At 46.5% G+C, this 23,173-nt stretch overlaps 1 protein-coding gene across 1 annotated transcript in view; it reads left to right on the top strand.

Moving 5' to 3' along the window:
- The first annotated feature begins 4,227 nt into the window (after nt 1-4,227).
- LOC126534428 (uncharacterized) overlaps nt 4,228-23,173 on the top strand; it is a 44,561-nt gene continuing 25,615 nt past the window's right edge. Inside the window, exons 1-3 of the mRNA XM_050181704.3 lie at nt 4,228-5,266; nt 7,343-7,462; nt 18,640-18,812. Of these exons, the coding sequence (XP_050037661.3) occupies nt 5,133-5,266; nt 7,343-7,462; nt 18,640-18,812 (427 nt within the window). The 5' untranslated portion in view covers nt 4,228-5,132. The remainder of the gene's footprint in view (nt 5,267-7,342; nt 7,463-18,639; nt 18,813-23,173) is intronic.

Here is a 23,173-nt window from a genome sequence, read left to right as displayed (position 1 = left end):
CTGATGGTTAATGCACACGATACGGATCACAGTTTGTTTAGGCACTTCCAAAATATGATTCAATTACCGTGTAACTGCAACGAGCACTCTCACCGCTCACAGAAACGCAACGTGGTCCAGCTCAATATATCATCACTAGGGTGCCTACACGCGCACCCGCTCTCCGTTTAGGGTGAGGACAACCACGTTGTCTACTAGCGCGGCCGCCATTTTATTGTGCGCCCGCGGAGAGCGGGCGCACATCGAGGCAACCGAGGCAACCTAACCTTCACACTGCCGCAGTGCTGCACTGCGGCTAACAAGTCAATTTAGCCTCCGAGATCTACATTTGCTTTCAGGGCGTGCAGTTTGCAAAAGCACGGCCTTCAAGATTTAATTTTCTTACTCAGGGAAAGTCGTAGCTAGATGGAAGGCTGCTATTTAAACACAACTTATCGATGTTTGAAGTGCCGTGGTGTGCTGCCTTGTTTTTTTAAAGCATATACAGAGATATCAGACGAACTATGTGCGAACTTTTGCCGGCGAACACGAGACAATCAGCGCGCAGCATGTGCAGCTCCGTCTTCTTGGGATGGCGGACGGTGTACGGGAAGCCGCGATAGCTGCGAGACCCACCGATCAGAAATTCCGAATCACCACACATATACGCGCTTCTTATGGCGCCCAGTGGCGTGTTTTTGAGAATGTGAGGCCTTATCTTGAATAGCTGGAACCACATTTCCTCGTAGCGTAAGGAATAAAGGCGAAAAAACGTGGCGATGGCTGGCTTACAGCGGCAGCGGAACTTCGCCCAAAGTGAAACAGGCGTACTGCTTGCACGCTCGCGTAATCAAACAAATACGGCCATACTCCGCATACAACATTCATACTCAGCCAACTGACAATTATAAATTATTCAGTTGTACGCCCAAGCAAGCATTTACGGGATCCGCGCTGCCCTACATCTACCCCCTGCTAATTAAAACAAAGCAATGACTCGTACTTGTGGTCAGCGCGAAAGCGACAAGGACAAAAGGAAGAAACACAGCAACACGGCAATGCTTCTTCGGAGTGATTGTTCCTTGTTTCCGCGTTGCTATTGCGCTGTTGCTAAAAGCACGATGAATCGTAACGAACTCGCCCACTTTGCTATCTTTCTACAGCAAGCGCACGCAGTTTTGAAAAGAAAGGCACTTATAGCACTGACCGCAGGTTCCGCATTGGTTAGTGAGCGAACTTTTGTGTATAATTTGCGTGAGTAGTAGAGAAAACGTATCATGACAAGCCCGACGGCTGAAAAAAGAAATAGCGTAGAAAAAGCAACATGTTACAAAGTGCTTGGAAGACCGTGCACGGTTTTGAGATGGAGCCGTGGCAGCGTCTCCCAATGGTCAAGTTTTTTTTTCTTTTTCAGTTTAGAGTATCAGAAATGTTACAGATATTCAATTTCACTAGATTCTTTCGAACTAGGCGTTCTGAAAGTGAGCGGCAGCTCCAGTTCAGCTTTGGAAGTGGCAGCGCTGGCATTTCCCGCTGACGACTGCAAAGATATCTTACGAGCGTAATATAGAGACAATCGTAACGTACTTATTAGATATTTACGTGTAATGAGGCTGTCATGAAACCAATATAACACCGCCAGCAGCTACTTAAATGGTAGGTTGTATATTCATGTACGCTCGCAGCAAAGCGGCGGATTGGCCCCGGAGGGCCCCCCTCTTTTTCGGTTCATGTAGCGCAAACTACCCAACACTGCGCGTCGTGCCACCGCGTCTATAGCCGCCGCGCAATTGTTATTTGTCGTGATAGATAATTCCCTGCATGAGGCTTTGATGTGCGTATGTACTGTTGATGGCGTCGCCATCAATGCGGCCAATATAGATCGGGCGGGCGCCCCCCCCCCCTCATTTGTTTTATTTTGATACGCCAGTAGCTAATACATCTTTCAGATAGATGAGCTATCTGTAGCATATGTGAAAAGATATTTACTGGGTGCACTCTGGTTCCTGGATGTGCACTCGAGAGAGTACACAGCCAGGTAATGTAGAGTGCACACACAGGTAACATCCTGCTGGTAACACAGGTAACATAGTGGTCATATTTCTGTGATAATACTAATTACAACTAGAAGCCATAATGCTCACTTTCTTGTACTGAAAAAGGTGATTTCATGAAGGGTACAAGGAAAAGAATTTTACAAACTGCATAAGCCACAGTGCGCTCACTGCCAGATGTTCTAGTGCCTAGCTGTGTGGTAAAAGTCGCACTGCACTGTGCTAGCAGCAAAATAAATCATTCTCTTGTACCAGCAAGCACATCATAAACTTCAAATCATCCCCAGTGACAAAAGCCCTGATGTCTGCACTTTTGCAGAAGCCAGATATATAAAATAAGTAGATTATTTCACAAACTGCAGGCGAAGCGGAGCATCGACGAGCTGCTCCTGAGGGGATAGCTCGCGCATGTTGTCCATCCGCTTCGCAAAAGCGCTGGGCTATTTCTGTCCCCTTCCTGTTTAGGATGCCATTTAGCCCACCTGCTACTATTACAAGGTTGTGCACGTGGGTATTTTCCGCGAGCTTTTCTTTTGCTCGCTCCACGACAGAAGCCAGTGTCGGCCCTGGAAATGTCCCTACCGTCACTCTGTGATCTCCTTTGTACCTCCTGCTGAAGAGGAGCACCGCGCTCGCCCAGTCAGTGCGAGTTTGGCCATGGACTAGAGCAAGGCCGGGCCGACTTCTCTGAGCGTTGCTTGGGAGGCTTTTAGCCTTCGTCGCCAAGCGGCGTCTGCCCACTCCGCGGATATCGCCCGGTGAGTTGCTTTACTGGAGAGGGTCCTGAATGCGGCAGGCGTCGCACCGTCGAGATCAATGTAGCGACGGCGTCTGGTTACGCTTCGACGTCGCACAAGTTTGCGGCGTCTCTTTCCATGTCTAGCACTTTCACTTTCCGTGTGGCACAACAAGCGTCGCACCATCGAATGATGCCTGTCTACCAAAGACTAATCCCAGTCATGTCTGACCACCGGCCTAGGCACGACCGTCCTACCTAAGTGTAATAATTACAGCTAAATCAAAGATTAAACAGGGGAAACCAAGACTTAACCACGCTAAACTAAGCTTTCGCTTTGCTTATCGAGGGTTAGCTGAGATAAGCCGCAGCCAAATTTATTTTTCCCGCGCAAGTGTTTACGTTATTCCGTTCTGAGCAAGAAGCTGTGCAGCGTAGCAGTAAAACCACCACGTGACACTGCGTTAGATTCGGTCGATGGACTCAGTGTAGCATATGTTGCAGGCAATCTGAACTAAAATTTCTTTACTGCTTTGCAGCGTATGCACCTCTTCCTGCCAAATATTCTTTTTCAGCAGCTTCTATGAACTGCACCGCACTCGTACGCCAGATGTCATGAGCGTCATTGGCATCTTCCTTCCTGCCGTCGACACATGCAGTCTGCATCCGGTGGCGCACATTAATTTTGAATAAATATCCCAAAGATTTTCTGTGTAAATTCGAAGCCTGCTCTACCCTCCACGTGTCCTCATTATTGTAGAGCCTATAAAACGTCCATGCTTATTTACACCCGCCGGTAGAGTCCCGAAGACTAAGACTGCCGTAAGCAACTGATTGACGTGAAGCTGAAGTTGTCTCTGGTCGCTGCGGTGAGTTAATTTTAGATTTCGTTCGTTCATTTTTCCCACTCCCATTTTTACTCTAACATGTCTGTTATTTATCAAAATTGTACACGTCTTTCTTTTTCCTTTGTCTCCAATGGCTGCGGATAGCCAAACGTACTTAGGATACGCATGGTCCCAGAACACTTCTAATCAAACAAAAATAATTTTGTGCGTCGAGTTCGTCCGACAGAATTAGCTGGTTCTTTTTTAATGGAACCACCAATATATATGTAATTAAGGCACATTTACGCCATTATGAAGAAATTATAAAGTTTCACTACAAATAATGTTTCCATGTGGCTTCCCTTAACCCTGCACAATGTGGGCTAGTATAGCGCATTCATTCTAGGGGCATGTGAATATTCGAACCTTGCGAATAACGAATAGAACTGTGTCCTATTCGATTCGTTTTCGAAGCGAGTAGTGAATACTCGTAAATGCAATTATTTTGCGAATACTCTTCGAATATTGCAAAACGTCAACTGCGTCCAAAAACATAAAACTGGAGCAAAAGCATGATAAAGTTTCGTTCCCGCGGGCATAGTATGGACATAAAATATGAGAACTTGCGTATAGTGGGGCAGGCTACGTCGCTTAAGTCGCCTTACTTTACAGGCTATACAGCGATCATTCGCTCTATCTGAAGAGTCCTGTGCATGAGAAGAAACTGCTTGTTTGCTATTAATGCTCCATTTGTGCTTGTAACAGGTACTATGTAATGACAGAAATTTTAGAATACTAGGATGTGAAGATCATTTTATAATAATTGTGATAACAGCTGTTCCTTATTCGAAAACTATTCGAAGACTATTGAATACTCGATTCGATTTGCTTCTGGCACTATTTTATTCGTATTCAATCCGGCTTTAAAAGTCACTATTCGCAAGCCCCTCAACAATTCTTTTCGATTCGTTCTATTCCTGTTTACTCGTGCACCACTGTGTACCGGCTGGTCATTGATTGGAATAGAATCCTTAGCTTGCCCAAGCCCTGGTTCATGTTTCAGGTTAATGGGAATTTCACTGACTTCAGCAAAAAATATATCATAAAATACCTTTTTGATGATTGTTCTGAACGCAAGACCAGATGACGCGAAATTGCTTTGCGAATAAATGATGAATTTACCCCACTGAACACAGTAAACAATCTCTAAGTTTTACGCATGCTAGAAGATGTATCGTTTGCAAAGCGAACGAAATAAAATATTGTGATATGAGCGATGGCTCACATATTGTGATGTGAGGCAAATATTGGCAAATATATTGGCAAGTATGGCAAATATTGTGATGTGAGCGATTGTGATGTGAGCGATGTCATTCTTTTTTCCGTGCAACTGGCAGGGAACGGCTCGGCAATGATCTGCGTAGAACGCGTAGTGCCCATTCTAAGTAGTTGAGTTAGAAGTGTAGTGCGCATAAAAAATGGACTTGCTTCTGAAAGCGAACTCGCCGTTTCGTACACCGGCGGTGCACTGCAGGTATGAAGCCTGCCTCGGTAGCTCTCTTGTCTGTTTCCATTTTCTATCACTGCCTGAGATACGAGTCTTTCTTGGAGGCGGCAGTCTTGAATGGCTTAGACGAGCGAGATGGCATGGAGAACGCTTCCCCAACTGTGTAAGTCATTTCTTCGCCTTGCTTTTGTTTTGCTGCGATATAAATACAGCCACTCACTACGGTGAGCTAAGGGGGCTGTCATAACATTATGTTAACGCGGGTAACAAGCGAGAACCATGCACAGGCAGGAGGGTATCCTGTAAGTGTCCACTTAGTGGACATGTCCATTTAGTCTGCTGCTGAAGTTATGATTGGCTGTGCTGGGGTACGCATCACAAGGAGACAGGTGGTCCCAACCAATCGACATTTAGCAGCAGTGGGAAAGTATATGTCCGCTAGGTGGACACTTGCATAATTCTCCACTCCCCTGCCCCCTTACCCATAGGTCCATTAATCGATTGTCATGCACCGAACGTGCGAGCTCTGTTCTTTAGGGGCTGAAGATGCGAATAAAACACACGCCTGTCTTCGCTACAAGTTCCCACGGATAGGAGGGCGTCATCCATCCTGGTGACTCAAGGGGATGAGAGGACGACCGGGTCTTAGTAAGGTTTGAGTTGCTGCACGTTTACTGTCTCACTTCCACGGCGCCTTAAGTCAGCCGGCAGCGTGAGCGGCTGGACGCGGTAATTGAGAGGGGACGTCTGTTGTACGACGCGGTAAGGACCATGGTACGGCGCATATAAGCCGGGCTCTTTAGTTTGGCTCTGGATACCTTGAACCACTCCCGAATTTTCCTATAAACACCTCGCCAAGTACCACTGTCATTACTGCGGTACTTGGCGAGGTGTTTATAGGAAACATCGGGAGTGTTTCAAGGTATTCAGAGCCAAACTAAAGGGCCCGGCTGATATGCGCAGCTGGGTCGGTTGTTATCGCGACGGAACCTTTACTGCCACCGGCCTTCAGTCGTAAAAGAAGCTAGCGACATTCCTCGGCGTTTCTGGAGGCTTCTGACAGCAGCATGCACTCGGATTGGCCAGGCCCGTAAGGGAGAATTATGTCGAGTGTACATGAAGGTTCACTGCCATACACTAGCAAGAATGGGGAAAAGGCCATCACGGCCTGTGAGGTGGTGTTGTAGGCGTAGATCACATATGGTAAACCCAGGTCCCAGTTGGTGTCGTCGGACGCAATGTACATTAATAGCATGCCGCCCAAAGTGCGATTGAATCACTCAGGCATGCCGTTTGTCCGGGGGTGAAGGGCAGTAGCTGTTCGATGGACAGTGCGGCATGCAGTAAGTAGCGCATTAACTGCGTCGGATAGGAAGACACGTCCTGTGCCACTCAAAAGCTTCTAGGGCGCACCACGAAGAAGTAAGAAGTGTTGCAAGAGAAAATACATAACGTCGATTACTGCCACAATTGGTACGGCAGCTGTTTGTGCATACCGCGTCAGGTGATCTACGGCAACAACAATCCAGCGATTACCAGCAGTTGTGCAGTGTGAAGGGATTTATACGTCGGTGCCGACGTGATCGAATGGTTGAGACGAGCGCGGAACGCGGTTTATGTAACGCAAATATGTAATGTCAATATGTAATCAATTTATGCAATCCTTACGGAACCTTGAACGCGTGGCAGAAGTCTTTCGGCGCAATGTTCGCGTCTGCATGAGTATGCGTGGTGGAGGACCGCAGTTGATGAAGAGCCAGTTGAGGGTATGTGCGAGGACGCCGGTCCTCGAGAGATATCGAGTTACCGTAAAGCAAGCGAGGAAGAAATCCTTCGTCGGCGCGGAAGCTGCGAACGGTCACAGACAGCGTTTATGATGGGACAGACAGACAGACAGACATACATACACATACACACACACAGAACATACAACCGACCGACCACTTGTCCAACCGAACTGGCCGGCTAGCCGACCGACTACCGACCGACCAACAGACAAACCGAGCGCCGCGAAGCCAAGGTTGGCTAGGCAAAGAAAGCTTCGATAGAAAAATATATGTTTTTCAAACGCGCAACTACTTGGCAATCATGTCCATGAAGCTAGCCTATCGGAAACTGTTCACGAAACAGATTTGAGGCATCACTCTACCTTACGGTTAATCAAAAAGTGACATAAAGCATTTCGTTTGCTCAGTTTCAGCTCATATTTTCAGAGGAGTGACTGACGTGTTCGCTTTAGGTTGCAGTCGAAGTCTCTGCAACGCATCATCACAGACTTCGAAGAGGGAGGCCACCGCCTCGCCGAGGTTTTCGAAGACAACACCAATGCTACCGTCAACTGCAACCTCATCGGCGACGAGTGAGTATTGGTGAAGCTCTACTTAGGGAGAAAGACAGGAAAGGCAGGCAGATTAACCAGGTTACATCGTTCTTACTACCCTACACAGGGCTTGGGCCAAGCGGTAACAAAATGAAATGATAAGGGAGGGGAAGTGATGCGCGCGCATGCGCAAAAGGTTCGCCGGTCAAATGATGGCTGCCACAGAGCCCAGTGGTACTTAAACAGTGCTGTACGGCTCATGTGGCTTTCCGGGCGGATGATGGTCAACTCTATTGTCCCAATATATTGTCTTATCTCGACGCTCTGCCAGCCAGGGCAAAGAAAACAAAATAATTTTGTAAGACATCGTGGTCCCGCGCAAATTAGCAATTTCAGCTGTTTTCTTAAATGAGTGACCGAATGACGAAGCTTGCTGAAGCGAGCAAGTCGATCCTCTCCCTGAAAAGTTATTCATTTTATGTGCCTTGACAATTTATGCCTCATAATTACACACAGCTTGCGTACTATGCAGGAACTAATCGCACGTAGCGCAGTTTATGCATGCTTCTCGCATTGAATAAAAAAGATGCGATAGTGTTGTGAAGTAACATATGAAGTTTCTAGTCGCGAGGAAGAAGTCAGAAAAACAAAAGCATTTATTTGATTTACATTAGAGCTAAATATTTATACGCGCTATTGCATGGCAACATTCTAAAAATGAAAGAAAAAAATGAAATGACGGATGCCGCGCATATGTACGGATCGATGATAAGCGAAGATTTCGTTCATGTGCTTACAGAAATTTCTCCACTTCTCCTTCGTAGCTGAACGCTTCTGGCTGAATAAACACTCTGGCTACATTTTATTCACTTAAATTTTCCACACTCGACTGCATCTGTTGCCGTATTGTAAATCTCCATCGCCGACTTCACTTTTTTGTTGCGGACATTTTCACTGAAGTGTAGTTCAACGCTCCTCGCTCAATGCATGCGCTTGTCCACTTTTGTTTTCCTTTTCTCTTTCTTTCTTTTTCCTTTTTTTTCTTTCTTTCTTTCCTTTTTCAGAATTTTATTTTGTTTCCGACTTTATCACTTCTTAGCTCGTGTTCTACTTGTCTATTCGAACGCGTAACGCCATCCGTTGCTTCTGTATTCGCCGACAGAAATCTACCTTTTTACATCGAAGCTGTAAATGCTAGGATTCCGTGCATTTTCGTTCTCCGTAAACAAAAACTGGCATTAGCAATCGCTCATACCCCCGTAAGCATGCAAAAACTGTAATCGCTCATATCCCAGTACAGCAGAGCCTACAATCGCACAGAAATAGGAAGCGAAGAATGCTTACATTCTTTGGAATGACGCATACAAAATACAGAACACCACCTCGAAAACTATCATCATCAATGGCCCATACCGCCGTTGCGGTTACAGCATGCAAACCTGTAATCGCTCATAGCCCAGTAAGGCAGATCTAGGCTACAAGCGCCCAGCAATAAGAAGAGAATAATGCTTAGATTCTTGGGAATCACGCATACAACATACAGAACCGCACGTCCAAAACAGTAATTATGAATGGCTCATACCCCTGTAAGCAAACAAAAAATTAAATGGCTCATAGCTCCATAAGACAGAGGCGACAAGCACTCAGCAAAGTGCAGCGAAGAGTCTATGCATTAGTTGTGTTCTTGTGAAAACACACACACGATTGTTGTGTTCATATAGGAGTTTTTGGCCAAGTACTGCACCAGGGTGGCCAATCCTGCTCTGGTGAGGGAGTGCGTTACCGGTTCTGGTCACCGGATCAGGCGACACTACAGGCCTGTTTATGCAATTTTATCAACACGCGGATTTTTTTTTAATCCAGTGGAAAATTGCGCGGCACCGGAATTCGAACCACTGACCTCTTGCACGCGAGGCGGGTGTTCTACCTCTACGCCACCGCTGCACCTGACCGGGGTAATTGGAGAAGTATGGGAGAGGCATTTGCCCTGCAGTGGGCATAACCAGGCTGATGATGATATATATATATATATATGAGGAGAGGGGGTTAACCGAGGGTCCCAATTTTTATTAGTCATATCATAAGAAGCCAAGAAACACTGACACCAAGGACAACATAGGGTAACTTACTTGTGCTTAATAAATGAAATAAAGAAATGATCCTATAATGGAAATTAAAGTGCATGTATTTTCATCCACTTCAATTTCCATTAATGGATAATTCCTTTATTTCAGTTATTAAGCACCAGTAATAGCCCCTATGTTGTCCTTGGTTTCAGTGTTTGTTGGCTTGTTATGATTATATATATATATATATATATATATACACAGTTGACAGGAAAGGAAAAGCGAGGAGCAGGCTGGCAACGGTCTACTCTTCAGGAAGGAGGGGACAGAAACACAGGAAATGACGCATGCGACATACAAAACAGCCTACGTTTCAATAAAAAACAGGCTAAAGAAGCATGCGAACCACATAACTGATAAGCCGCTCGTGATAGCAATGCAAAGCCCGTAGCTCTTCCCGGAAATGTTTGCAGGTCAAGATTACTCTTCCGCAAGCTGCCACGGCGACACCAGCTTTCGACACTGGATGTGACGTCCTTAGCCTTTAGTATATAATATAACCAGCATAGCAACTGATTTCAATGTCATTGCAGCGCATCTGTGGGCCGTGTTGTGCTGTCAAAATTATCATTACTCTAATTCCTACGATTACTATAACTGTACATCACTACCACTACTCTAAAGCCGCAAAGCATTGCATACCACCTTCATCAGTTAATAATAATAAATTATTAATAACATTCTTTATTATATCCAGTCGCGTCATGGTTACAAATCCAGCCCGCATAAGCATCAATGCTTGCGTGCGAGGCTGGGCAGTCAGCTGGTAGTACTTATATGTTTACAAAAAAAAAGAAGTATAGGAAAAAAATAATATTGTAAAAAATTATATTGCATAAAAAAAGATGATACTGCATCAAAAGAAAAAAAAACGATTGACATTAAAGATAACTTCACAATCAGGTAGGCATGCTTCAAATCCCGAAGAAAAAGTTTAAAAAATATGGGTATTACGTATCACCCGTCACCTTAAATGTGATTTATTTGTTTCACTGTTCCTGCGATATCATTCTCATTCAATGTATTGAAATTAGCCGGCACGTAGAAAGCACGAGTCCTCTTGTCGTAGTTTGTGTGCACACGAGGCACCACATATTTTTCTGTCTGACGTCGTAGGCTGCGAGATTTCACGTTCAAATTGTTGAAATTAGTAGAAAAACTCTTACACATGGCGTCGAACAATACTTGTTGCTCGACAAGCAGCATGTCTGACTGGTACATTCTGAGCAAGACATCTTCGCAATGACCAAGTGTTCCATACGAGAGACTATGGGCAATTATTTTTAGGATTCGGATAATTATCTGAAGTGTACTAGAAGAAGCTACGCCTTAAGTTGTTATTCCGTACCTTATGATCGATTCACGAAGTGCTTTGTAAACCATTTTCCGAACGTTTACATAACAGAAAGATATTAGACGAGAAAAAAGGGGGTTAACCGAGGGGCCCGATTTTTATTAGTCATTTCAGTCGTTTCTTCATTTCGTTTATTAAGCACAAGTAATTTGCCCTATGTTGTCCTTGGTGTCAGTGTTTGTTGGCTTCTTATGATATGACTAAGAAAGATATTAGGGCATACAAATGAGCGCATACAGCACGTAAGCGCCTTGCAAGCTCTTCAATGTGGACATTCCATGGCAACGTGTCGTCGAAGTGTAGCCCCAGGTATTTTCTGTTATTTACCATTGTTACCGGAGGACATGAGCATGCAAGGCAGTCACTGGTGTGGATAAACAGGGGAAATATGCGCGACTACTTTATATGGGCTCTGAAAACATACCAGTTAGTCTTCAATTTATTAATAAACATTATGTTGTAAATGATCAAATCAAGTAGTTTACGGACATTATACTGCAATACTGTAGCGGCGTCGTTGGAAAGTTTGTTCGATACAACCAAAGCCGTGTGATCCGCGTATAAATAAATTTTGGATTTTAGTGGTAAGCAAGCAAGATCATTCATGTAAATGATAAACAAAAGCGGTCCCAATACGGACCCTTGCGGTACCCCTGATTTAAGACACAACAAAGAACTATAGGACTCCCCACACGGAGACACTGCGGTCTGCCTGTTAAATATATTTTTTTTTTAAAAATCAGTAATGCGGGCCTCTGAAACCACATCTGCTTTGTTTTGATAGTAACCGTTCATGACCTAATGTGTCAAATGCTCGTTGGAAGTCAACGAAAATAGTCAAAACAACATTGTTTTTATCGATTTCGTTACAGGTATAGTCATTAAGATCTAACAGGCACACAGTACTCTGTCCGGAGCGAAAGCCAAACTGCGCTGGGTTAATAAGGCTAAACCTTTCACAGGATGAGGCCACATTAACATAGACTATATTTTCCAATATGCTTTCCAAAGACGAAAGAATTGAAATTGGTGAGTAATTCTAGTAAAATTTTCGAGATCCTTTCACATAAAGATGTCTCACAATGCAAGCTTTCATGTTTTCATGTATCTCACCGGTTTTTAATGTTTCATTTAAAATGTAAAGCAGTGTTGATTTGAGCACATCAAAATTCGCAGCTATATCTATTATCCTAATTTTATCAAAACCTAGAGATGTTGTTAAGCTCACGGGCCGTATTATATCCCACAATATTGTTTCATCAACGGTAGGCCGAAAAGCAGAATGAATGTTCGAGAACGTAACATTGTTTCGGAGATTTGCTGGTATGCACCCATTTTATATGTTGTTACCGACTCGATAAAGTGTTTGTTAAAATCATTCGCTACCTGGAAAGCAGGTGACTGGCGAAAGGCGTCCGCAAGGGTATTATCAATACTCTTTTTTACAGGTCTCCCTATTAGAGTGTTAACCAAGTTCCATGTTTTACCGGTATTACCACTGCAAGCTGAAAACTTGCCTGTGTGGTAACGCTTCCTAGTTGGTCTGTTAGTTTACTTTGTTTCTCATTTGCCTAAATTCTTTCTTGCAAGAACTGCAAAGCTCCATTATTTCGTTATCAATCCACGGGCTCTTCTTATTTCTTCTTTTAAGCTTTATTTTCTTTACGGAGCAAAGGTGAATCTCTCTAAAGCCTCTACAAACAGTTCGTAAGCCTTGAGGTGGCTGTGCCGCGTTAGAGAATCCTAGTTAAATGTTCCCACACGTTTATCCACTTCATTAGAATTGAAAAGATATTTCGATACAGTCTTTGTTTCAGTTAAAGCAACAGCATCTCCTGAAAGTGCTATTGCGATAAAGTAGTGGTCCGATGCGCTTTCCTTGATAACACAGCCAAATGAACTATATTTGAACATTTTGTGCTGATAAGGTCTATACACGACCTTGTTAAACGACGACCGAGAATTTTCGTGCGTGTATAACTCGGAATATTGTTTTCCAGTCCGTAGCTTGCCAAAAGTGTTAAGTAATCAGATGTTGCAGGCTTATTTCTTGCAAAAATGTCTACATTAAGATGGCCGGCCAGAATAATGCTGCTTCTGTCTCTGTACTTTTTGAGGAAGCTTGCCAAATTTTCTAAGGATATATTTATGCTAGTGCTCGGCGGCCTATAAACAGCACATACTGTAAATTCCAGATCTCCTTTAGTCATCAATACAGTAACTACTTGAGCATCTTGAAAATCACAGGACACTCTCACAATGTCAACCACTTTTCACATAGACCCCTACACCACCACCTCTTTTGTTATCCCTGCCCAAAAAGAAAGACTGAAAAGCATGCAGTGCAAAATGACCGCCTTCGTCTTTTCAAATATTGATTTCTGTTGAAATTAAAACATGCGCTGATGACAATGCTTTAGCTAGGTGAATCTTTAACATGCCCCAGTGTTTGCGCAGGCTTCTCAGATTCACCTGGGTTAGCTAAAGCAATAAGCTACTGGAAAGTTCTGACGCCCACTCGTCTTTCCTTGGGAGCCATTGTTCAGTTGAGTGTACTTGGTCAACCATTACAGATTATTTTATGTAAGCCTTATTCATTGTCAATGCGTAACACTGGCGTTCCCTCGCGTTTCCTTACAAGTACTTTGCCATTGCGCACCCAGACGAAGCAATATTGCTTATCTTTCGCCAGCTTTTTCTTATCCATAGCAGTTTCTTCACTCGGGAAGTTAGATTATCGTTCAAGTATATATTTTTCACCCTTCAGTCTATTCCGCTTTGCAATCCATCGCTCTTTTATTTCACTCCTTGAAAATCACACCAGAATAGGTGGGACAGAGTTAGCTTTGCCTTTGATTCTGTGCATGGCTTCAATGTCGTCTTGACTGGGCCCAGGAAGTTCGAGTTTGGTTGCAAAAGATTCCATCACCTTTCGTAGGTCCTCGTTATCAGTCACTTTGACACCATGGATTTCTAAATTGCTTCTTTGTGAATACCTTTCAAGATCATCTGCTGCTTGCTCCATATTCGATAGCCAGTCAGATCTACCCAAAAGCTCGGCTTCCAGTGTACCTTTTTGTTTCTTTCCTTAAGTTACTTTTTATGTTCATCCAACTTTTGCATAATTGCGTCATACTTAGAAAAAAGCAATCCCAATGATATCTCCATACCCTGAATTGCCGTCCTCTGTACAAGCATTTTCTGGTTGCAAGCCTCGAGCTTGGCCAACTGCACGTCTTGCTGCCTTTGTAACACAGCTAGTCGATTCAGTACATCAAGTTTGGCCAGTACATGTGTCAGTGACAGCTCGACTGATACATCTGTTGCTCGATTCTTCTGGGTTATGCCGTCACCGTCTCTAGTTAGCAATCGCGATGCACGATTTACGCAAGTCAGACACACCCACTGTTGTCTTGCCTTACTAGAGAAGTTTTTTATGTTCGTTTTCGTAACACACGAACACTTTCCTGCATGATACCGATTGTCGCACTCGGCACGTGTGAGGCTCTGCACAACAACAGCAATCGATTTCATCCGCGCAAGGCAATCAAACTCAGCCATCATGGAAACACTGGTGCAGTCTTGCGGAGAAGTATGCAACAACGAAATAAACAATAATACCTAATTAGGCATTCTCACCTATAAAGCAAAGAAGTGCCAATCTCTCCTCTGCAAGTACTCCGCCGGACTGCAACAGATGCCCAGTAGGCAGCGTCTCTATACCCTGCTGGTTTCGACATCTATTAGACATCCTTTGTCTAATAAACATGAACTGCAAAAGTCTGCATACAGGACACTTGCAATGCTAATGCTTTCTAGAAAAAAAAAAGCGTATCATGCCAGCACATCAAGGCTGTTCGTGCGGATTTCCCATGGGCAATTACTGAGATAAAACACAAACACGAACAGTAATATTTCAACTGTTAGTACATTTGTAGATTGGTTGCACACAGAAAAGGCAATCTGTGCGAAATGGAAAGCTGGGTCAGTTAGGGAAGTTGCAGAATGAGACTTGCCACAGGAAAAGTCAAAGACCAGGTCACATCTATTTGTCAGCTGTAGCACAGTTAAGGCGCAATGACGTCCGGAGGCTCGTGGAGCACACACATACAGAGGGCCGTGTTCGTGTACATGCGTCTTCTTATGCCCTTGGGTCTGCGCGCTCACCTGTTGTTTTTAGGCACCCGGAAGAACATTGCAGGGCTTCTTTTTGAGGTATTTGTGCACCACTGCAGGATACACGAGCGGTGCGAGTCGTGAAACGGGTGAAACATCGCGGAACATAAGCACACAACTATCGAGGACCACGAAACTGCCCACGCCGGTCAACGCACAGCAGCGTACGCTTCCCGATAACAGAAAATAACGAAACGTGAAACTTCATGCAGCGGGTTAAGCTGGCGCCGGGCTGGCAGGCGCGCGCGAAGATAGTCGTTAGTGAGGAAATTACGTGGCAGGACAAGGTAAGAGGAGTTGAGAGAAGGGGTGAAAGAGCACGACGTGCGGGATCGGCGCGCGGTGCGCGCGCCGATCTAAGAGGCTGTGCAAGGGAAGCGGAGTTGCTTTCCCGACCTCCCGATGGATGGCGCCAAGTACGTCTGCCACGTAAAACCCCTTAAACTTCGTAAAGTAGTGCCACGCTTTGAAGAATGCCGCCTCCTCCTCCAGCTCTCTGGCCGAAGCCGACGCCGCGTCGCTATTGGCCTAATGGCAACACGTGGCCCCTTGCGCCGGCTTCGTTTGTTTACAGTCGCGCTTCAGTGCCATCTTTGCTCGAGAAGCGACGCTTGTTGGCGGCATTCTTTCCGTTCCTATTCTGTGTTGTTTTGATCTTGTGAACGCCTTGAAGGATGTTTTGTGGCAAGTGCGACGTCGCTTCACGTCATTTTCTGTTACCATGACCTGCTGCGCGTTTGGATGCCAATATAGTTTTAGAAGAGGCAAGAATATGTTCGCGATACCGTCCGGTAAGCGCAACGGGTTAAGAAGAAAGACATGCCTTCACCGAATCGGGAGGGAGAACTTCCGACCAACTTCCTCCGCGCGACTATGCGATGTAAGTTGTGGCTCTCTCAGAGTATTGTATGTGCCAGGCTTGCGTATTGTGCTGCGGGCAATAACGTAGTAGATATTGCACAGTTCAGTGCATGTTGTCATTTGTACGCACGCTTTAACATGATTCTTACGCAACGTCTGCTTTGCTTGTATGCGCACTACGTGGTCGTGTTAGTCATGCTTGGTGCACTTAATCGTTTTGAACGCCAACCGGCTCGAGTTCGCGGGCACGCGAGGTTGCGTGGGATAACGTGATTACAAAATTTTTAAGATTCAGCGCAGTCCTTTTGATAAAATTTCAGTCTCGATCATGAAAGCACCTCAGGAGGGCAACTCTCTGCCTTTTGTGGTTACTTACTAGCCTTCTTTATATAGACTAGCTTTGTTTTCCACATTTGTTCGTGTTCCTCGTTGGCGGTCGCCCGGTGGATTTGCGATACAGAGGCACCGTTGAACAGCGTGCGTGCTCTCCCTAAACCGTGTTACGCGGTGCGTTCGTCGTCGAGCGACCGCATCATAGGTAATTGAGACGTATGTGCTAATTCGCGTGAGCTTTAAAGTGTGCAAAGCTTAAGATGCGGTGGTGGAGCACTCGCAAAGAAAACGTGCGGTCGCCCGCCCGTTCCCTGGCTGGTGTAGTCGTCGTTCGTGCTTAGTCGTTTGCTCGTTCGTTCGCACGCTCGTTTAGTCGTTTGCTCGCTCGTTTAGTTCGCGCGCTCATATAGTCGTACGCTTGCTCGTCTATGCCACTATTAGTTTCTACAGTCACTAGGTCTAATTGAGACGCGCTTGCTGTAGGACCCTTAGGCTGGTGCGTTTATTTACGCAATGAGACAATAAATGGTGCACACGGACTTGTGACTGCAAAGGCAAATCTGCAATGCATCTATGTGAAAATAAACTGTTAACTTGCAACTCGAATGCAGTTTCATATCATTTTAACCTATGGATAAAACATCATTTCACTTGCCGCAATTTCGGCCGCTTCATGGCGGGGGGATTCTTCGCGCGATCATGTCTTCACTAATAAAGTAATGTCTCGCAAATGTTACTTCGAAGGGAGTGCAACCGTCCTCAATGCATGCACCTCAGTGCAACTCGATTCGCGACAAGTACGTCACTTAGTAAACGGACGAACCAACGCACGATGAAGTGTTATTCGTGGTAAGTCACTAACCTGACAACAATTACTGAAGCCCACAGTGATCTTGTTTGAGATTGAGTGAAGCATTGTTATCGCGCTCCCGCTTCGCGCACGAATGCTAAAAACTCATTTTATTTTCTTGTGTACGCACAGTCCCGACTCGATGATCGGCCGCGGTATTTCTGTCGGCGTTGAGACACGAGAAATATAATAGCACCAGCGCCCACCTCTGAGGCTTTGCGCGCGCTTAGATTGGCAAGCACGCACGTTGGCGGCACTGTAGCTTGTAATACACTTTCGAACCTCCAGAGCAGTGATCTCCGTCAACCTGTGTACGTCATAGCTGATACGCGCCGCGAATTCACATGGTAAGGGCGGCGCGGATTCTTTAGGCTGAGGGCTTGCTGGAAGCCAAGAGGTTGCCATTCGATGGTAAACGTGTTATTTACAACCATTCGCAACAAGATCTTGCGACACGCCCTTGACAAATGTTGCGTACCTAATTGTAGGGCACGCGATACATTCGCAGTCGTCAACGCACAGCGTTAACACTCCTTCTGATACTTTTTTAAGAAATAGTTATAAAAAAATGAAACAAAAGCTGCCGTTACCGAATTTGTATAAGCATCCGACTAGAAATACTATGCTGTACACGAAGTTACGCGGAGCTGGAAAGCCAACGTGAACGCCTAAAGAGCACTGCCTTGCTATGCGTGCATTCACTCTGCGAAAGGTCGTCTGCTGCGCTCGAGCATCGTAGGCGGCGCCATGGTCGAGGAGGGAGCGTGAAAGAGAGGAGAAACGAGGAGGAGTGAACGCGGAGGAGGAGAGTGGCACTACTTTACAAAGTTTCAGGGGCTTTACTGCCACGGAAACGGCGGAGTTGCCGAGGCCGGGCTTCATAACGTACATTGGCACACGGCGATAGCTTGATGGGCCACCGAATGAGCCGTCCTGGGCCTCCATCTCACAAACGACGGTAGCTCGCCAGCACGTGAGCTTCGCGAGATAACATCATAAGAGGCGCGTGTAGATGGCGAACCCTTTGTCATGAAACGAGCCTCGAAGCATGACGTGGGCATTGTTTCCGGCGCTGCCTCTGAACCAAGTATCGGTACCTAAGCGGGCCAAGGTGAATTTTCATCGACAAGTATCTTCAGAAGGAAGGAAGCTTTTGAAATCGCATTATTTGCTTTGTCTCTGACGGCTCACTTCCCCAATACTATAACATTGCAACGTTCGTGTTTAAACCAGTAACTAAAAAGTTTAATAGCCAATTTTAATTGATTGGCGAACGCACTGGAATGGCTACTCGACCATCTACTGTCGGCCAGGCTGAAGGAACGTATAGGGCTGGCTGGATTACCGCATTGGTCAAATTTTATTTAAGAAAATTTTTTTTCATCCATACAGGTACCCCCATAAATATTTCCGAGCGCAGCTACAAAGAGAACATAACATCTGCTTCGCGTATCATGCCACAGCAAGGAGTAAAGTTGCCTTGCAGGACACTAATCGATAACATTTTTTTTTACAGAACCCTAATTCAACAAATATTGAGGTTGGTTCCGGCGGAGCTAGTGACAAGTGTAACAACCGCACAAATGGACGAAGTTGTCTACAAGTGTCAAGACAAAGAATCGAGAATGGAAGGCTCGTCCCTTTTAAGCGCAATAGGCGACGATCTTCAAAGCCTTGTGATATTTCCAGGTAAATATAAATTTCCTAATAGTGGCGCAGTATTATGCAAAAATGACGTATTTCCTCGGACTGTATTAATTTCGTACCATATTCGTGCCACCGAGTGGTCGATCCCGGTGACAAGGTGCAAGGCCTTGTGCGGGCAAATAATGGATATTTAAGAAGATGCAAAGAGAGAAGATTCACTAGACACTATGTATAACTTATTACAAGCTTATCCCCTTAGGGCTTATCACATAAAATGATAACTGCTTAGGCAATCCACGTGATAGAACAACTATCCCTTCAGCGCTGCGTCAAGCAAAAGTGACTGCCCAAAGAAGTTATCTACGAGGAATACGAACCATAGTTGAGCATGGCAGATGCCAGTGGAAATAAGCAAGCTTTCGTTTTCATAGCTGTGTACAGCCTCCAGCACACTTCTTGAGAGCGCAGCAGGGTCCATTGAGCGCTAACTAGCGCAAGAGCAAAGAGTCCTCCTTAGCTTTTCCATTTTGACGACTTAGGCTCCTCTGGCGTATGGAGGGATCGTTGAGAATATGGAGAAGTTTAAGTGAATTTCCGAGCGGGGAACACTGTTAGCATAGACTTGCCCATCTGGCAACATGTGCTCGAAAGCGTATTGTCATCGAATCAGTTGCCTGCACCTGTGCAATAGATAGGCGCGGAACGCACTTGTGAGCACACCGCTTCCGCGCTCTCCAGAAATTGATCGAAGGCCGGGGTGTTTAAGCGGCGTACATGCCTAATGAATTGGATACATCAGCTTCGTTTATTGTACGAAATGTTCGCGTATGCATTAAAACGAGACCAGATTGGTATTAAATATGCTGAAAACTACAGGTCCCCAGAAAATTGCAGCGCACAGCCATACAACGACGAATAAATATTAATGGGCACAAGTGCTTAATTACATTTCACTAATGACGCTATATTGGAATGTTGGTGTTCCATATAGGAACACCAGGCGCAGCGAGTTGCAGACAGGGACAAACAAGAAAGGAACGTGGTGTTGTAATCTCAGCGCTGACGCCCGTTATTGCAAATGGGTCGCAAGCCCCAAGGGTAGCGTTGGCTTGGCGGCCTGGGGCACAACTGGAAGCATCCGAAGGTCCGGCAAAGCATGAGTCGATGGTAACAGAACAACTTGTTTATTCTAGCATCGCAAAAGAGCGGCCGGTCAGGTTGACCGAAGTGGAGAGACAGGAGAGCACGTAACTCAACGGAAGAAATCGGAGCCTCTCTCTTGGCGTCCGGGGGCAGCTGCTCTTATACTTTCGCAGTTGAGGGCAAGAAGGAAGGCCTCGTGACGAGGCCACGTGACGGCGGGCACGGACACCCTGAGAGACATGTTGAGACGAGTGTAGTGACGCATCCGCCAACTCGGCGCCGGTCAGACCTCCTCGCCTCACACTTGGGGAGCTCCTCTCCCCGGCTGCCGCGCTTTGACAAGCGTGGGCACACACACACACACGCACACATGAAGACACGTGGCACTGAAACACGCCTGGACGCGCTTGGCGGGGAGGCTTTGCGGCAGCTCCGAACGGGCCAAAATGTCCGCCGCTTTGAACGAAGCCCCGGCGTCCGTTGCATCCGCGCCGGCTATACCGCGCGCCGTAGGCGAAACGTAACAGACCGCCCCGCCGGGGGAAGGAAATCCCGATGGTCAGCGGACTGCATCCGCTGTCCGGAGGGATGTCGCTCGATGATGCTCATAACCGAAGTCGGTCGTCCCTCGGCGTTTCTTGAGCGCAGCGCCCCGAGAAGGCCTCGTTCTCACGTTCAGGTTCACACAGGACACTGCAAAGTGACTTCGGAAGAGTGGCCATTTTTGTTCTCATTCCCAGCAAGCGTTAGAACTGCGCCGAAACTCAGCCGCTCAGTCAGCAAGCACGGCACAACCCTCACTAAGCCATGCCAGGCTCTTTCCCCTTTTATACTACTGCCTAGTTCCTTACAGTAGTCTAGCAGCACTCAGAACGCGTCCACAAATCGGAAAATTGCACTAGAAAGCACATCATCACTTTGAAACACTACACAAAAGCAATACGTTAAAAATCCTGCCTCAGGAAGAAAAACATCAGTAACAAACAATTTTGAGGCTGATTCCCACGTTAGGGGCTTCGACTTAAGCCATCGGCGTTACCGTTGAGACTCCCCTTTTTGTAACGCACCTCAAAGGAATATTGTTGCAAAGCGAGGCTCCAGCGCAGGAGGCGGCCATTTGTGGAAGAGATGGTCTACAGCCATTGGAGAGGGCAGTGATCCGTCTCGAAGCATGCGAAGCGGAGATCGCAGCGAGCGACCGTGCAGTAGCTCAGCTGGCGAAAGCCCCGTAGCCGCATGCGGCGCTGTCCTCAATGCAAACATCACCCCAGGCAGACACAGCTCCCAGTCAGTTTGTTGTGCAAACCACAATGCTCTCAACACACGCTTCATGACGGAGTGGAGCTTCTCAACGGAATTCGACTGTGGGTGGTACACTGAGCTGTGTAACAGCTTTACCCCGCACCTTTCGAGAAAGGCTGTCGTCAAAGCGCTAGTAAACACTGTGCCCTGATATGATTGGATTTCCGCAGGAAAACCAACTCGCGCAAATATGGACAGTAGTGCATTGACTATCTCAACTGAGCTGAGTTCTTTAAGCGGCACTGCTTCAGGGAACTTTGTCGCTGGGCAGATCACAGTCAAAATGTGTCTGTACCCCGTGGCTGTTACCGGCAGAGGTCCCACTGTATCAATAACGAGCCGTCTAAAAGGCTCCGTAATGATAGGTACCAACTTCAACGGCGCCCTCGATTTGTCCCCTGGTTTGCCCACCCGCTGACAGGTGTCGCATGTCTTCACAAAGTGGTCTGCGTCCCGAAAACACCCTGGCCAATAGTACTCTTGCAAGAGACGGTCCTTAGTTTTCTTAACTCCTAGGTGTCCGGACCACGAACCCCCATGCGACAAGCGCAACAGATCCTGACGATAGCATTGAGGCACGATCAGCTGATCGAACTCCACTCCCCTGCGGTCTAGATACTTCCGGTACAGGACCCCACCTCTTTCCACAAAGCGAGCATTTTTCTTGGCAATACCTTCCTTGACAATGCAGCGTATGTTTTCTAGGCTGCCATCCTTCTTTTGCTCGGCTATTAAAGCCGACCGGCTGACTTTTAGCAACCTAGTAAGTGCGTCTGACGTAGGCGCGATGAGCAAATCTGCAGATAGCTCTTCTAACTTTCCCGCATCGGGAATTTCCTCTCCAGTATCTGGTGCCTTTAACGCTACAGGCTCAGTTTTATTCAGTTCGGGCGTGCTCTGAATATCAGCTTGCTGCGCCTCTGACCCTTTTTCATTGTTCGACAACGTCGGCCCCGCAACTACCGCCTTTGCAGCGAGCTCCCGAACCTTCGATCTGGTTAAGGCCTGAACGCTAGCCTCACCAAACAAAAGCCCCTTCTCGCGCAGGAGGCGATCGGACCTGTTCGAAAATAGGTACGGGTACTGGGGGGGCAGCATAGATGACACTGCCGCCTCCGTCTCAAGTGCTCCGAAAGGTCCTTCAATAAGCACTTTTGCTACGGGCAGACACACGCTATGAGCTTCCACGGCTTGCTTGATTCATGCACACTCGCCCGTGAACATATCGGGTTCTACGTAAGAGGGGTGAACTACATCCATTGTAGCTGCGGAATCGCGAAGCACTCGGCACTCTTTCCCGTTCACGAGGAGGTCTCGCATGTAAGGATCGAGAAGCTTCATGTTCTCGTCAGTGCTGCATAATGACAAAAACACGACTTTTGTTTTTGTTTCCGGACACTGCGCCGAAAAGTGACCCGGCTTCTGACACGTATAACAAACGCGCGCTTGCCTCGTCTCGAACCGCTTTCTGCGTTCGGCTTCGGTTGCCGCCGTCTCCTTACGTTCGGTCGGACTTCTTTCACTCGCATCCGCACTACGTGTGTCCCCCTTTGCTCTCATGGGCGTGAACTTCGGCCTCTCAAACTTGGAGCCAAATTCACCCTTTTGACCGTCCTTAGCTCCACGAGCCCGACGCGTCACAAACTCCTCGGCTAGCTCAGCGGCTCTAGCCACCGTACTAACGTCTGGCCTATCCAAGACCCAGTACCGCACGTTCTCAGGTAACCGACTATAAACTGTTCCAGCCCGAAACCTGCAGAACTTTCTCGTGGTCACCAAACGCTTTCTCTTCTTTGAGCCACTCCTGCATGTTTGACATAAGCCTGTAGGCAAACTCTGTATATGACTCACTTTTACCTTTCTCATTTTCCCGAAACTTCCGACGGAACGCCTCCGCTGACAGCCTGTACTTTTTTAGCAGACTCGATTTCACTTTGTCGAAATCCTCTGCCTCTTCT

The sequence above is a fragment of the Dermacentor andersoni genome, chromosome 7 (assembly GCF_023375885.2).
Source record: "Dermacentor andersoni chromosome 7, qqDerAnde1_hic_scaffold, whole genome shotgun sequence".
Lineage (NCBI taxonomy): Eukaryota > Metazoa > Arthropoda > Arachnida > Ixodida > Ixodidae > Dermacentor > Dermacentor andersoni.
This window is presented reverse-complemented; position numbering and strand designations above follow the sequence as displayed.